Here is an 18,402-nt window from a genome sequence, read left to right on the forward strand (position 1 = left end):
ACATCATTTTAGCCTGGGATATGGGGATTTTCTGTAGAATCTCAAGTACTTTCACAACTGTAGTTTTATGTAGCCCAATTAACTTTGGCTAGACACAGAAGTCTGGCTCAGTGCTTCCATGTAGTAGCCAAAATAAAGGTTTTCTGTATCAAGAATTATTGCAGAGTCTCCAATATCCTTCCTTCTCTCCTACTAACCTGAATCTGGAAACTAAGCTAACAGCCAAGTAACTTTTACTATAATTTAAGTCAATATTAATTTTACTGGCTCACAAAAACTATAAAATATTTGGCTTACATAAATTGAGGAGGACAAAAAGAAAGACAAAAAAAATCAAAATCAAAGTAAGCATGTATACACAACTCAAGAACCCACATAGCTTTAGAAGTAACTATAAAATCATCTGATATACCACATTAATGGAAATGTTATTCCTTCCCTTCTCTCTTAATGCATGTCCAATTTTAAATTCATGGCATTTGCTCTAGGTAACAAAGTTCAAAAAAGGAATAAATCACAATTTTAAGCAGAGCAATCAAACTCATCTCATGTTTAGTATTTTAATTGGACATGACATTGGTATGAAAGTTCCATATATTTTAGAGAGATGTCACTTGGGTCCAACTATATTTAAACATGGAGGCTACAACGACTCTAATGCAAAACTATTACCCAGGGAAACCTGGAAAATTTGTATTAAAGGTATAATGTAGGATCTAAAAGTGCCAAGAGCCTAAAACTGACATCCTATGTTCATGACCTATCATACCTAATAAAACAAATCAGTTTAACCACTCAAACTAAACCAGTATTTAACGGTAGGTAATATCTAAAAATGAGTTATGAAAAGAAGAGAAGAGGGGAATAGTAATTTGCTTTTCAAATCTTCAATCAGTTCAATCATGTATTCCAAGTGGGGGGGGGCCCAAACTTAAAATTATTTAATATGGAATAAAAATTAATGACAATTCAGAAAACCTTGGGGTAACCATGAATTCTACTATTTAATAGCTATATGATTTGGGGGGATGTTCCTTCAATCTTTGAAGCTCAGTTTCTTCATTTATAACAAGGGGATAATACTCAGTCCTTAAGAGTTATTATCAACCTTCTGTGATATAACACATGTCAAATACAGACACTCAGGAGATGCACACCCTTTTGTGCCCACTTCCCCTTCTAGGGTTTTGGAAGATTACTCTGTGTCCACTCCGTAATCATGCCACTTTCACTCTCAAGTTTTCAGCATGGATCACTGAGGATTAAAGCAGTACCTAGCATGCAGTAATATGTCTCAATACATGTGTTGACCAAATAAAAAGATTAATATGGGAATGAGTATCAGAGTAGGGGAATAAAAATACTCAAGTATCCATGCCTTAACTAAATTAAAACGGAAAATGCACAAGAGTACAGAGATAGTTACTAATACAGTGAAATGTCATGTCCTGAAGAAATAAAAAGTGAAGACTTACTCCCTGTTCCATATCTAGTGTCAAAAGAGAGACATAGATTTATACCTGTCATTCACTTTGGAAGTGCTAGTATGGAGATACTGAAACCAGTGCTAAGGAAGTACGAAGAAAGAATAAAAAACAGTAACTGTTTGAGAGTGTCAAGCAAGACTTCACAGAGGAAGTCAAATTTGAACAAGAGAGGAGAAGGACACTTTTGGAAGCAAAATAAAAAGGATTTGATCTATAGACTATGCCAAAGCATTCTGGAATACCTTAGATCCCTTTGAACTTCTTGAAATATTGTAAATATTACACAAATTCAAGGAAAACTTGTAAAAATATATTGAGTGAATCATTCCACTGACTATAATGAAAAACAATCAATACTTTTTCCAATTTGTCTAATAAAAATGTAATTCTTATGTGACTATCTTCCTCTACAGTCTAACATAGTTGTATGTCATTTTTACATATTTTGCCTTTGGTCAGTTTTGACGTAAGGGTAAAAACACTACTGTATTTCTATTCCTCTTCTCTTGGGACTAGAGGTCAATTCAATTTTATAATATATTTAAAGTATTCAGAAGTCGAAATGTGTGGCATTTCCCACCTTTCCAATTCTATATTAAGTCCACGGCCTATTACCAGGCCAAGAACCCCCAAATCAGACAAAGACAATCCTTAGGGATCAAAATTTGCCAAATCTTGTAATTTAGAAAGAAACTGTTAGAGATGGTTGTTGGGTTTTGGCACTGAGAGTTTAAGGCATTCCATCATAGGGTTTATATTTCATCTAATCAGCAAGTCGGAAACTATAAAAGTCTTGGGTAGGGGGAGAATTAAAATTTTGGATTGTAGTATGCGAGTGTTTCCTTCCCTTCCATATGGTTCGGTAAATTAAAACTTTTAAATCTTTTTTCTTTAAAGCCTTCTGAAAAGAATAAAGCAGCCTTTAAAAATCATATTTTTGGTACAGGAAACTTAAAATATTCAGGCTTAAAAATTTGAAAAAAGGTCACATGGTTTCTATAACCACTGTCATGGTCTAAGCATATTCCAAATTATGAACATTTAAGCTTAAGTTATTTTTCTTTTCTACGTTTTTCTTGGGGGGGGGGTGAATCAGGCATGTGAAACTTTTATAGCTATTTTTGGAAGGTGGTCTTTATTAATCTAATTTAAAATGTTTCCACTTGAATTCCAGAAGAACATCTCAGATAGCAGCTGGGGCAAGAGGTATATGGATCGTATATTTATGTGGAATTGTGTAAATCATCATTCTATCAGGATAGAAACTGGAAAAAGTTTTCATAAGGTAAAACAACTTTTTTCCATGTCATTAAACTACACATATTATGACGCTGTAAATGACAGAAATAGCAACTGTATCCTTCAACTCTGAATTATGTTCTCCTTTCCTTCCTCTGTTGGACCCCATGCTGACTTCTCTCATAAGCTCTTCTTTCACATTTTTTAATCCCCTCATATTTTGTTTGCATGTGAGATTTCTTCACCTTCCTTCTCCTATTCTCCAAATGAAAATTATTTTGCTATCATATTTTTAATTTCCAAAAGTTCCTGTTTTTTTCCAGTATTTTTGTCAAGACATCCTGCTTCATAAAATGCTGTTTGTTACCATCTCTTTCTAAGGATTATTATTCTTTTAAAGAATTCTTGTTTCCTTAGGTTTCCTTCTCCTAATAATGTGCTTCAGTTCCAACCTTTTACATTTGAGGCTTTCCTGATGTGATTGACGATCCTTGGTTGCTCCTTGATATTTAAGAATGTGTGAGTTAGTAAGAGCTGATCAAGTTCCTAAGGCACAGATGAGCTTTCTAGATGGGACAGATTCACTAACATGTGCCTGGTTTGGGAGGCAGTCATTTATAGGGTGCCTCCAAACTCAGGTATTTGAAAATCTTTTCTCTACCATGATTTAGTTTCTCTAGTTCAGAATTCAACAATTTCTGGGGAGGTAAGGTAACTGTTGAATTCTGATCTAGAGAAAGTGTGTGCTGAGGGAAGGGGAAGAAACCCTGCATTGCTGGTACTCTACACGGGGTAGGGGAGTGGTATTAAGGATCGGATAGTCCATGGAAGGGCCTTCGATCAGTCGTCTTTGCTCTCTCCTCTTCATTCCACCTTCAACTGTGCAAGCTATTCCCAAGTCCTGGACCTCTCTCATTCACTTGCTCTACCACTGCGAACCCCTTTCCCCTGCCTTGGAGGTGGGTGCCTGGTTGCTTGCATTTGCATACACAGGGGAGAGATCTTAATGTTCCATTCCTTGGTTTCAACTGATTACCCCCTTTCATGCCACTTACACCTCACTCTTTATTCTATGCCAGCTGCCTCCATGTCTTGAGCCCCTCTAGGTTTCCTTGGAGTAAGTCAGACTTCCTTTCATTGTTATCTCATTCCAAAGTTCCTTTGATTGTCATTTCCTATGTGCTGACAAATCAATTTTAACACTTACAATTGCTGATTTCCAAAATCAGTTTAAAAATCTTATCCATTGAAGTCTCCCACCTATTCTGATTAGTCCTGTGTAGTTATTCCTTCTCGGTATTTATTCATTAAAAGCTTTCTGAATTACCCACATGATCACCAATTTCTTTGCCCACCAATATTTTTGCACCTCCCTCTATCACTCTTTCTAGATTTGTGTTCTTTTGCACAATATCTTCAGTCATTTCTTCAGCAAGGGTTTTTAGTTGACTATGTTTTATTTAATTTCTTGGGCTAGGAATTTCCTAATCATCCAGGTAAATTCAAAACCCAAAACTCGGTAAAGGGAGGACAGTAACAACAAATTCCCAGCAGAGACTTCATCCTCCATCCAGATCCTACTCTGAGACAGGCAAATGTTCATGCTGCCTTCTTATTCCAGTAGACAAACTTATTTTTTATTATCCTTTCAATAAGGGTATGAATTTTCCCAGCTTTATTTAGGCATCTAATTCCTGGCCTTCCATTGGCCCAAAGCTGCTTCTCCTATTCCAGAAAGAATGAAAAACAAAAATCCCCTTCCCACTGGTTTCCATAACTAATAGATGACCCCAAATGAGCTGCAGAATCAGCCTACTGTTTACTGGTCTGGTATTCAGCTACCACCTTCATTTATAGCTCCTGGGAAACTCTTACTGCTTTTTGAGTTCAGCTAATCATTAAAAGCATATCCAATATTCATTTATTTTTTATTAACATTGAAGAGAGATCAGGTGGTATAACTTAAATAACACAGAAATTAGATTCAGCCTAGTTCTACCACTTATTAGCTATGGAAGCTCAGAAAATTTACTTAAATTTTTAAACCATTCCCCACCGTGTAAAATAAAGATATTAATACTACTTTGAATTACATAAAATTATCAATTTTATAGTTCATAGTGGTAGAGTATTAGCAATTTCTTATGCTTCAAACTAACACCACTTTCATGGAACTGTGGCTTCCAAGAGTGCTTGCCAACCTGGATGGAACTGGAGACCATTCTTCTCAGTGAAGTATCACAAGAATGGAAAAACAAACATATGTTCTCACCATCAAGTTGGAACTAATCAATCAACACTTATGTTTACATATGGAAATAACATTCATCAGAAATCAAGCAGGTGGGAGGCAGGAGGAGGGGACAGGTAAATTTATACCTAATGGGTATATTGCACACTATCTTGGGATGGGCACACTTACAACTTTGACTCAAACTGTACACAAGCAATTTATGTAACCAAAACATATGTACTCCTGTAATATTCTGAAATAATAATAATAAAGTGCTTGTTACATAGTGGGTAGTGAAAGGATGGCTCCACTTCTCTTACAGAATGATTTCAACTAGAGGGAATTCCAGCACATACAAAATGTTTTGTTGTTGGCTATTTGAAAGAATCAGATTTAGTTCTAATTATAGCCAATTTGGGGCTGACACTCATTTGTAGTACGTAATATTTATGCCAACACTGACTTAAGGACAAATCCATTGTGTAATCATATATTTGGTGTTTTCCATTTATATATTTCCATTAAGTTACATCAAGGATCATAATATCAAGACTCTAAGTGGACAGCCTTATGCAGGGACTATGATCCTTGATGTAACTTAATGATGTAACTTATCTAGGCCAAACCTCATAGGCAAAGTAATACATTTTTCTATATTTTCTGCACAGGGTTCTAACTTTGCATCACCATCATTATATTCTAACAGCATGAGTTAGCTGGCTGAGAAACAGTACCTCAAACACCATCTATATCAATCCACATGGAAAAAACTAAATTCTAAAAGTGAGGAAGGTAATTACTTACTGTTAGAGCTAGCAGTTTCCCATACGTGAGATGAGCAGGGATGTGGTCAGTCTTGGACCTCAGAGATTCCATATACCAATGCTCAGCTTCAGGGAGCTTGCTTAATCTCATATATGCTTCACCTGGAAAGAGGATCAAGATGACCAAACTAAAAATACAGCATTTGCAACAGCATTACCATCATGTTTCTATTCCTTGGAAATTCAGATGCTGTGTCAAGTACTCTCATTCATTTCCTCATCTGATTGCCAGGGAAGTCATCATGATTTCCATTTTACAGAATGAAAAGTCTTGTGTTTAAAAAATTAAGTACAACAGCGAAAGTAAAAAAATTAAGTAGTAAAGCTTTGATTTTTAACCTAGGAACATCTGATTCCCAAGCATGTTTTCCATCATCATTTTTCTTCTTAGAGATAAGTTTATTCTTTCTACTGTATAATCAGTTGTTATTTTCTATTCACATTCACTTATTCATTTAGAAATTCAAGTAGTTATAGAATACTAAGTGGAAAACCTCATGCAGGGACTATATAAAAAAGTGTAAGATCCTATGCCTTCAACGTCTTACAACCTTGTTGAGAAAGTAAGATGGAAAGAATTAAAAATATTTTTAGATTTTAATTTTTTCAGAAGTTATTTCCATTTATGTCAATAAAATTTACCAGTTTCATTTGAAAACCCAATGAATATGTGACAATTATCAAGTCTGCCCAGCACTATGTACAAAGCTAGTCTAAGGCCCTCTAGCCATTAGTCAAAACTTTCAATCTATCTAAGTTTTAGCTACCAAATACCATTTCACTACAGCCAAGCAGGAGAAAAAAGTTGAAAAGCTGAAAGTATATCAGTTGCCTGTTTATTATCATTTCCTTTTCCTCTGTATGACTGTAACATTGAAGAATATTCAACTGATGGCAAAATTTATACTTTTAGATAATTTGTATAATTAAGTTAAATATTGTAGTTTAATGAGCACTGCAAATGTAGATGCTACTCAGTTTCTGCGACCAGGCAACAGACTGGTAACTTCACTGTTTTCCAGACAGGCCTTAATTGCTTGATTAATCATAATTATGATAGCTTTTACCTTTCGAGGCATAATCAGAGGCTTTTCCTAAATGTATTACCCACACTGGACATACATTTTTGCTTCAAAGGAAGAACTTGCTCTGTTTTGTTTTAATCATACTTACTTTGTGTTAACACAGTACTGTCAATACAAGTATGTTTGATAAATTGAATTGGCTCGAGTCTCCTGATCTTTTGAATGCCCTTTGCTTGGCTGTTTAGTAAAAAACATTGCTGAAAAATATGTAATATGCACAAAAATGCATGTACCCACTTACACATGTTTCTAGTTCTATATAATATCATAAAAATGATAGGTGAAAAATGTTTGATTTCTTTTTCCTCACAGTTTAAAACATGTTTACATTTAGCAAGTTGGTTAAATTAAATGACTTGTTTAGGGGAGATACAAGAAATACTGAAGGAAAGACCAAGAGTGGAATGGAATACGCAGAAATGCTTGCAGTTGTTAAAACAACAGATTGGGAAGAGATTTTTTTTTAATTTCCATGAATTTCTGTAATTACATGGTTTTTATTTTAGTATCTCTATAAAAACTAGAGCACTGTCAAGTGAATTTTTTTTTGACATGTTGAACTAACGAATGTTTACAAAAAAAGCAAATAGTAATTTTTCTTAGGAAAAGTGAACCACTTCTTCATACTAAAACAAAACTAGATATGATATACATAACAGAGAAGATGCACAAGCCCTGAAGTAATGAAAATTCTAAAAGAATTAATGATAAATTGTATATAAATATTTATCTCTAAAATGACTTACAAAGCTAGGCAGAAGATGGGCCCGAGCTCTGATTCCATATGGAATCAACCTGAAATTCTACCTTGGCTTTTCAAGTGCTCCAAGTTTTTGAAAGTTGTACAACCCTTGCTTTTAATATAGCTTCTATTTTTCATTCATACAAATTTAACTAATTTTTAGAATAACAATAGGTTTTCTGAACAGAAAAAGGGTACAAAAGAACGTTTTACTAGAGTGTTTTTGAAATTTAAATCTTTGTAACGTTTAAGTTGTTAAAGTCTAAAAATTATTTCAGAAAGTATGCTACCTTTTTTCCAAGCCAGAAATCTATTATTAAAATCTACATTGAAACGAAACATTATTAATTTGCTAAATACTTAATGCTTGGTCCATTTTTTTCAGTAAGAACTCATGAGCAACTTATTATAATAATTTGTAAAACTTGTGAGACAGGAAATATTAAAGGGCTATAACTAATGTAATGTAATCATGCATCTTGGCAAGTATATGAAAACTGATACTTAGGTACTATTCATTACAAGTTAGAAAAACTTCGTGTCACCGTTCATTTTATCTTAATAACAATCATTCATTGAGTGTTTACTATGAGTTAGGGTAGCAAGCTATAGGAAGGAAATATCTGACTTATGTTCACACACTCCTCTTATTCTATACATTTAGGCATGTAGATTTTGTTCTTACTTAGCCTTTCAAGGATGCTTAACACGTTATGCCACTTAACCACTACTAACTGGTCATAGTATGTTTGCAAGATGAAAAAAATTTTCTGTATTAGCTGCTTTCTAAATGTATCTCATTGTTTATTAAGGAATGTCACTACCTGGATTTTACAGATGAAAAAACTGAGAAGCAGAGTAGCTAAGAAAATCATAAATATATAAAGTGGTAAAGCTGCAATTTAAACCTGATCTCAACACGTTTCCTTAACCAGCAGGTGGAGAATAATCATAAACTTTCTAACTCCTCAGCTCAGGTGAGAATTACACCCCTTCTCTTTCTGTCTGTCTCTCTCATAGAAAATTGTTTTCTAGTTTCTGATACATTGGCCAGCAGGTTCATTTCACTTTGCCTTGGGCTTATCTATTGAATTAAAAGAGTAAGGGAGATCAATGATAACCCATGACTGACCTTTAAAAATGCTTCCTACACATACATAATTCAATTCTTAAGAGGAAAATATGTGACACAGAAGATGTACTTTAGCTCTAAGGTTAACCTTAACACAATAAGGGTCTATAAAATCAAGATACAAAAGCTAAAATGCGTGAAAATAATCGTAGATAAATAAAAACATGTTAAAGGGGCAACTCAAAGATTTAGGCAACAAACAATACTGGAACAACAAATAGTTGTTAGATCCCTGGCAATGGCAAGGTAAGAGCTTTATATTTCTCATTTCTAATCCACAATAAGGATTATAATACCCATTTTATGGATGAGGAGGTAGGCTGGCTCTGGAATGATAAGTGACTTGCACAAGACAGTTAATAATCCTGTCCTAAAAGGACTGAATGGCTCCAGAGCCATGATGTTTTCCACTGCATCAAGCTGCCTGCCAAATAAAGTTTATTACTTAGTGAATACCTACTAATGTCTTAAATATATTATCTTTATACCTTTACACTATCCCTACACTATAATATCAATATCATTTTACAAATGAACTAACCGTGGCTCCCTGGGCATAACTAACTTACTCAAGATCAAAAACAAGCAAAAACAAAATGGATTCAGATTAGAGTTTTTTCTGGCTCTTAGAACTACAACATTTTACCCAAATAATATCAAAAATAATCAGAGAGGAGATAAAATAACTACAAAATTACCATCAATAGATTTAGTTTTAGAAGAGAATGGTATATGTGCAATCCTTCAAGCTTGATTAAAATACTAAAATCATAAAAATTTCCATAAAGGAAATGGCCACAGGAAAGAAATAAAGATACTTAATCAGGAATAGGGTGAGGGGATGAAAGCTAAGTCATCTTTTCTGGTACTATAATTTTTCTTAACTTACAATAATAGAAAAAAAAGGTCTGTGATGCCCAGGAGGAAAGAAGTAATGATGACTATTTTTCCTTCTCATCCTGCGAAAAATGACATAATAGAAGGACTTTCATAAGAATGAAAAGATTTGCTGTGCAATGATGTAGCGATCAGGTTCATCACCCAGATTTATTTCTGATTCGCTCACAGACAAAAGGGATTTGGATGTCTCTAGGCTGGCTTCAGGCAAATATAAACCAGTTTCAGATTAGAACAAATAATGTCACTCTTGCTCCCCAAAAAGCCCCGGGTCTAAATAACCCAGGCAAAGGCTAACTGCTTAAGGAAAGAATGTTGGGTTATTGATGATGTAATAGTCTAGATCTCACTGATTCTTATGTTTCAAATTACTGGACAGCTCCTGCTTGCAGATAAAGAATAGAGCATGTCGTGGGAAATACTAAGATTCAGTACAGATTCCCTATTTTTTAAAAAAAACTTTTGTGACTACCCTTTCCAAAAGTGATCATCCCCTCCTCAACTCCTATAGTAATTACTAAGTGCTTTTTTTTTTAAATTTTTTAGCATATACCTTGTATATCAATTCAGGTTAAACCCACATGAGCAATGCATATGGATGGTAAACAAAGATTAATAAAATATCATTTGTTGCTTACAGTCTAGTGTCAAATTTATCAGTGTTTTCCAATGTCTGCTTTTAGGTGTACATGGAACAAAAACTTTTTAAAACTTTGATATTTATGAATTTGATTTAATGTATATTAATGTGATTTCACAGACATGGTTTAGAATAAAGAAAAATATTAAGTGAGTAATACTACAGATATTAAGTGGTTATGGGCAAAATTATGACACAGATTCAGTGATCCATGGGTGACTGAGAGGCAGACAACACCAATTCATTCATATATCTAGCAATAATTTAAATAATTATAGAAGTTTCAGACGTTTGCTCACTTTAAAACTTCCAGACAAGCACATGGGAGAGAAAACCTATTTTTGTCAAAGGCCCCACATAATTCATAGCATTTTTTTCTAGTGTAAAGAATGAGGGCGCTTATAAAACACCTCTAATGTGATTTCTAGCAGGCTTCCTGCTACTAAGACAGTGAAAGTATCTCATTACCAATATTGATAGATAATTTCAGGATGCTTTGCCAGAAGGGCAGTCATAATATCCTAATCTACCTAATTTCTAGGCTCTCCAAGTTTGAGTACTTAGCTGGTTGCTAAGGTAGTCGTTCCATTTTTAAGTAATGCTTATTTTCCACCTAAGATACCAGGTTTATTTGGTAGTTGTTATACTGATTTTTTTTTTATTGTGTTGGTCGTTTTTCTTTTAATAAGCACTTTCAGCAATCTTTAAGCTTGCGATTATTAGTTCTCTTTTATAGGTTACTTTTAATTTGTTCCTTAGGAACTAACTTTGCTACATAATTTTAAAATGAAAAAAGTGCATTTTAATTAACAGATTGATGAACTTGGTTTGTTTCTCTACCTGTTGAAATTATCCACAATTATGACACAGCATTGAATTTATAAATTATATACAAAAATAGTGCTTACATGGCTTGGTTCTGAATTCTAATTTTGCCATTAAATACCTGTATGGTTTGGAAAAGTAAGTTATTTGACAGCGCCTCAGTTTCATAATTTACTTGAAGAACTAAGAACACATAATCCATAGTCCCCAAAATGATGTGGACCAACACTGTCCAGATATCTATACATAATCATTTCATAAACCAGTTACATATCTTAGTTTAAAAAGGAACTGTCTTATTCATGAATTTTCCAGTTGATCTATTTAAGACGGACTATATCGAGACCAATTGGTTCTTGATTATTCCTTTTAATATTCAAATATTTGTTTTCTAATTGCTAACATTATACTTGCTCATTATAGAAAGTCTAAAAGATCATAATTTTATCAAATTGAAAGAATTCCATCAACCATAGACAGCCATTAGCAAATGTTAATGTATTTTTAATACAATATTGAAAAAAAATCAATTATATAGTAAAATATTTTTCTGGTTTTCAATATTTAGGTTCATTCTAGCATTCTGATTTTAAATAAAACCCTGCCAATTTTCCCTAAATTCAGTTTTCAATTTTTTGTTTATTCAAATTCTCCTCTCAACTTCTTATGTAAGTATTGCTCTTACTTCAGCAATTATCACTTTTGTAATTATGTTTTTTAAAAAACACATAACTTTAGAATAAATATATATTAATAGCAGGGGAATTCTTAGAGTATCTTTTATACACAAAAAATTCTTCTCTAGATCATAGACACATACATTCCTTCTAATTATACCATTTCATTTTTAAAAATAAGCTACTTATTTCATATGAAATACATGTTGTCATGTTATGAGGCAAGTACTAGTTTTATCCTTTTCTAAACATTCAATTAATTGTCCTAGATCAACTTTTATAAGAATTTCCTTCCCTCACCAATATTTAATTCCACATGTATTACCTACACAAACCTTACAGAAATTTCTACCTGTTTCTAGGGTCTCCACTTTGTCCTACTGGTCTGGTTTTCTTTTCTTAGACAGATATAACTCCGCTCTCATCACTGTAGCTTCTTCTAATATTTTAATAGCTAGTAGAGGCCAGGTGCAGTGGCTCACGCCTGTAATCCTAGCACTCTGGGAGGCTGAGGTGGGTGGATCGTTCGAGGTCAGGAGTTCGAGACCAGCCTGAGCAAGAGCGAGACCCCGTCTCTACTAAAATAGAAACAAATTAGCTGGCCAACTAAAATATATATAGAAAAAAATTTAGCCGGGCATGGTGGCGCATGCCTGTAGTCCCAGCTACTTGGGAGGCTGAGGCAGGAGGATCGCTTAAGCCCAGGAGTGTGAGGTTGCTGTGAGCTAGGCTGACACCACGGCACTCACTCTAGCCCGGGCAACAAAGTGACACTCTGTCTCAAAAAAAAAAAAAAAAAGCTAGTAGAGCAAGTCTCACTCACTATCCTTCTATAAACATTCTTCACTCTTTTTCCCTATTAATTACATAAGGTAAACTTTAGAATCAATTTGTCAAGTTTCTGATAAATTTCTTTTTGGAATGTTTATTGTTATTGACTTAAAATCTATGAATCAATTTGAGAAAAAGGGAATTTTTTCACAAAACTGAGTTTCTGTATTCAAGATTACTATTCCATTCTCTATTCACTCGAATTCCCCTCTCACCTGTTTATGTACCCATGGAACTTGCTTCAGCAATTATAACCCCTCTGGTACCAAACCTGACTATGAGACAAATAGAACCAGACACAAGATCTTTCATTTCTTTTTCTTTCTTCCAACCTAAGTCCAGAAGACTTTGGCTTCAAATAGTCCTTGAAAAGTATGTGATAAAGAATTGATCACATCAGGTATCAACTTGGATTTATATGTTACATTTGTACACATGTAATTTAAAAGAAATTTCCAAATAATTTTTTTCCAGAACCCATAGTCTTTCAGAACCATATGATATCAGAGTGAATTATATAGAGAGTTTAGCTGTGATTTCAATTCTGACTTTTTACTTCACCGTGTTAGCATGAGAAACATGACAGGGTCTGGCTTTCTAAAACCTATCTATGTCACAAGGTTGCTGTTAACTCTTAGCAGACAAATTTTGTGAATCTCTTGGATCTCCATCTTAGTCTTTTCCTCATCTTATTTTTATAATAACAACTCCATCCAGTTGCCCCGGATACATTGTTTCTGACTGGAAGTCCTTACTGGCTACTGTACAGAGCAGGAAAAGACAAAGAAAACAGCAACATGATTACAAAAGAGGTTACTTACTATCTGACAACAGACTTCAACAATTATAACTCGTACTAGGATGAAAGGATTGGAAGTAAAATGAAATATTATCCATGTCTTAAATTGAGGAGGGTTATGAAAGGGTTCAGTATATAATTCTTTACAAAGTCCTGTAGCATTGAACTTAAGGGGAAACCCTTGAAGCCTGAAAGGGTAGTTTTAAAACAAACACAAGAAATGCAGGAAAAAAATATGTGTTTCATATTTTTAGTAAAGTAAAAACACCAATTGTCAAGAAACAGATTAAACTTCAGTAAAAGTTAGAAAGGTTCTTAATTTCTAGTGTGAAGTTATATATAGGAAACATCTGACATGCCATCAAAATTTAACCTGGAAAAAAGCCAGAAGCCTGTGTCAATATTTCTCTATTTGCAACTAGGGATCCTGAAGTTCTCAAGGCTAATCAATTTCCTTTATATTTTCAAGGAAATAAATCACTAAAATAATCAATCCACAAAATGTTAGGGCCAATCCTATAAAAATGCTCAGAATTTTTCAAAATAGAGAGAGACTGTGTATGTGTGTGTATCTCCAAGTGCATGTTGGGGAAGATGAGGATCATTCTCTTAAAAATATAGTACTGTCCTCAGGAGAATTACAATGGAGTAAATAAAATGGCATAATATAATTAATTAGAGAACACCAGAAACAAACAAGTGCTACATTACATATATTTATCTATTTATTTTAAAAAAGGTTTATACTAGAGAAAGGAAAACAAATGAGTAAATACTGTACTAGCCTGGAAGGAATTAATGAAAATAGTAGTAGTCAGAGAAGTAGAACTTGAATAATTGCAGGCAAATGAGAAAGGACTCTGCTTTGAGTTAGGCTGGGTGGTGGCTCACACCTGTAATCCTAGCACTCTGGGAGGCCAAGGCGGGTGGATTGTTTGAGCTCAGGAGTTCAAGACCAGCCTGAGCAAGAGCAAGACCCCATCTCTACTAAAAATAGAAAGAAATTAGCTGTACAACTAAAAATATACAGAAAAAATTAGCCGGGCATGGTGGCGCATGCCTGTAGTCCCAGCTTCTCGGGAGGCTGAGGCAGAAGGATCGCTTGAGCCCAGGAGTTTGAGGTTGCTGTGAGCTAGGCTGACACCATGGCACTCTAGCCAGGCCAAAAGAGCAAGACTCTGTCTCCAGAAAAAAAAAAAAAAAAAAGAAGAGTAGAATAGAAGGATTTTCAGTTTTATACAGATGACAGATCTTTTCAGGAGTACGTTTCATGTATATTACTCGGTCAAGTAATATGTCTCTATAATAGGCAATGAATAATTTATGTATACTATAAATTGCTATATTAATGTTAATTACTAAAGCATACTAGAAATTTATATATTCATCCTATTTTTAATGAATACTTGAGAATAGGATTCTACAATAATCTACACATCCCATTCCCATAATTAACATGGTAAAATGACTTGCATTCTGGAACAAAACTTTGCATGCTCTATTATCATTCTTCACTGAATTTGAATGTGGCAATGACTTCTACCAGTGTAGATAAAATTAAAACTAAATGACAGCTCATTTGAAGAGTTAAATGAAATTTGTAAGTAGAAAATAAGTTTCCCCTACCTATTAGGGAAAACAGACATAAATACACAGCAAAATATATACAATAAGTAATGTATTTAATTTTAAGCTTAATTTATATTACTTGTGCCAATGCTCAGAACACAATACACCACAGTAGGGAATTTTGGCAAGCTGAGTACTTTGAACTGAAGGATGTTAGAAAGGACGTCAGGAGCACGGTCTTTCTCACCTTCCCCTGTCCACCTGGTCTCTGGGTCCTGTGCTTCCCCTAAAGCAAGTCATAGATACCAGAATTCCTCTTCCCGAAGGCTAATCACAGAAACCAGAACTACCCTCCTCCACAGCAAGATATAAAATCTAGAAAGGTCACTCTCTCCCCTTCTCCCTTGAAGACCCTCATTCGAGGGGTCCTCCCGTGTATCCTGGGGAAAGGAATGCTGCACACAGAGGCCAAGAAGAATCTGAACAGAGAGGCCTTGCTGGGTTTCTCCATCCAGATCCTATTCTCTTGTCCAATCACATTTCTGCAAGACTTTCCATTCCTCATCAAACCTTAGCATATTAGTTTCCCTGGGTGTTTGGGTCTTCATTTCTGAAGGCTCCCACTGTCATGCAGAACTCTGACTCAATCTGTTATGCTTTCTCCCGTTAACCTCTCTTATCATAGGAGTGTTGGTTGTGACTCTCATGACGGATGAGAAAAAGCATCACATCTTTCTGTCCCTTCAGTTGCTTATTCTAAATATGTACAACAATAACGTCTCATTTCTCTGACATTGATTTTCAAGACTGCACCCTTCACATAAAATTTTCTTCTTCCACATGACTTTGTTCATTTCATCTAATTGCCATCAAAATTGGCATCAGTTAGAATGGCAGATTTTGCCATCTAGTGAATGAAATTTCTAGGTATAATATAATAACATCACCTCAATTTTCTGAGTACTCTCCAACCTGTATTTACTACTGAGTAAAAGATTAACTCCATGGCTGTTGCCCAATGACAGATTAAAATATATACTTTTTCTCATTCATTTCTATTGAAGCCTCAGGAAACAGATTTTTTTGAGCAGAACACACTGAAACTATTTGGTAACCAGAGAATACAGAGGATATACCTAGGTATTAATTTGAGTTTATTCATTTCATTATAATTCAATTTAAATATAAAGCTTTTAAGCTTCAATCTTTTCTTTACCATGAAACTGGCAAAAGTATGAATTAATGTAACAGGTGGGCTTGTATGGTTTCAATAGCACTGAAATATAATCAACTGTCTCGTATCATATTTCCAGGAAAGCAAGAGGCATTTAGACCTACACGTGATCCTTAGGCAACCCTACCATTGGCATTAAAGTGTCCAAACTCCCCACAGGGGCCATATATCTTCTGGTCTTGGGTTTAATTGAAACTCTAAACAAAATATATTACTTATTTAATGCAGCTGAACTGGATACTGGCCTTTGTAGTGTATAGACTAATGCCTCACAAATTAACGTCTGTAACCATAGTACATAATGTAGAGATATCAAGCGTGAAAGGTAAAAGAATAAAAATAAACCACTGCAGTTTTATAATGAGAAATGAACTTTTAGGAGAAAAATTTATGGTGCTTTGCTCATAAATTTTATATATTCATTCTGTTTGATACACCGCCAAAAGTTCACAAATTCCTTATCTTGTTGGCTGCATATCTTACCAAGTGTACTTCTAAAATCTCTCAAATCTACATTTTGCCTTTCTGAAAGGGTAAACTCTACACACCCAGCATTGGTCTCGTGGTTTTGTTCTTTCTGGTGATGGGAAAATGAAGGTGAAGTGAAGAGACTTGTCTTAAAAATTAGTAGTTAATATTCTTTTTGGAGTTACACAGCTTAATGACTAATCCAGTTATATGGTCATATTCATATTTGCAGGACTGACTCATTGATTTTGTAGAGTGCCAATGGAAGCAATCATAGAAAAATCACCAGAACTCTAAATAGGGGAAGCAGGTGGTATAAAAAGCTTAACACTACTGGAGTGTTAATGCTTCCACACTTGAAAGATGTGAAAGTTCAAATCTCACATTTAAAAACCATCTCTTTCACAGTTGGCATGTTAAATTCACTAAACAACGAATTACAGAAGAAATGTTAAGCATGTAAACCATCACATTAAAAGTTTGCTCTGAATATTTCCACTCTACATACACTCTGAAACAAGGTGAGGTAAACACACACATACACACACACACACACACACGCACAGATTAATCCAACAAAAATAAATAAATCAGCTAAAACAATATGGAAGACTGATAAAGAGACTTCTTTTATACTCATTCAACCAACTGAACTCAGCACAATATTACATATTTCAAGTAGAGTTCAAATTTACAAGTGAGGATTTCTGCATTTTGTTTTCACAATGTGCATTTGGAATCTTGTTGGTCAGTTCTTCTTACCCAAATAATAGTAAAAGATCTAAAGATCACTGGTGGCTATTTATGACACTTAACTCTCTCACTCCTTAAGTTTCTTCTCAAAAATACAAGTCTAAGTTTGCACAAGTTTTTTACACCATAAATTGCTTTAATAAATTTTGTTTCCCATTCATTGTTTTTCTCATTCTCTGTGAATAGTCCAATAAAAATGGGGGAAAAAATCTCATAAAGAGCTATTTTAAAGAGCTAAAAATCAGATCAAAAGATTCCTGGCTTATTGGAAAATGTAAGGAGAAAACCTTTTTCAAAATTTTGAATCTACGTAAGTAAAAGATTTGTTAGCTAAAGGTTAATGAAGGAAGATATATTTTCCAATATCGAGCTGGGACTAAAAAGTAAAAGAGATATAAAAATGAACAAAGAATTATCAGAAGAGAATCAAAACAGTATGCTAATAATAAAAGCAAATAGGGCAATAAAAAACAATGAGTCATGACTACACAATCCCCCTCTAAAAAAGAATGTAATCTCTCTCTAAGATAAATGTATGTTACCCACCATAAACACATTTTTTAGACAATGGAAAAATATGAATATATGTACAAATTGTGATGCTAGTATCACTTTAGAATTAAAAAGCTTGACTTCTTTTTGTTTATTTTGTTTGGTCTAGTCAACATAGTACTGCCTACATAGTTATAGACAAAACACTCTCAAGGTTAGAGTAATAATTTTCCATTTTATTTATATGTACTTATTAAGGGAGAGGAACATGCGAGCTCTGGACCAACTGTGAAATCTCCCAAAAAGTTCTGTGAGAGCAGGAGCCATATTCATTATTTATATTTCACATGACCATTACCTCTGTACTCTTCACTCAGCACTCGTGGCTTCAAAAAACAATTTTCTTATTTTTTTTTGCACACAGAGGTTATTCTTAACAGTGATTATAGACTGCAATGACAAGTAGCCCTAAGTT

General features: G+C 34.2%; 1 protein-coding gene across 2 annotated transcripts in view; it reads right to left on the minus strand.

Moving 5' to 3' along the window:
- Positions 1-18,402, minus strand: part of TMTC2 (transmembrane O-mannosyltransferase targeting cadherins 2) — a 370,759-nt gene that overhangs the window by 115,597 nt on the left and 236,760 nt on the right. For both annotated transcript variants that reach the window (XM_045553293.1, XM_045553294.1), the window contains exon 8: positions 5,764-5,885. In XM_045553293.1, the coding sequence (XP_045409249.1) occupies positions 5,764-5,885 (122 nt within the window). The remainder of the gene's footprint in view (positions 1-5,763; positions 5,886-18,402) is intronic.

Source organism: Lemur catta, chromosome 6, assembly GCF_020740605.2.
Source record: "Lemur catta isolate mLemCat1 chromosome 6, mLemCat1.pri, whole genome shotgun sequence".
NCBI lineage: Eukaryota > Metazoa > Chordata > Mammalia > Primates > Lemuridae > Lemur > Lemur catta.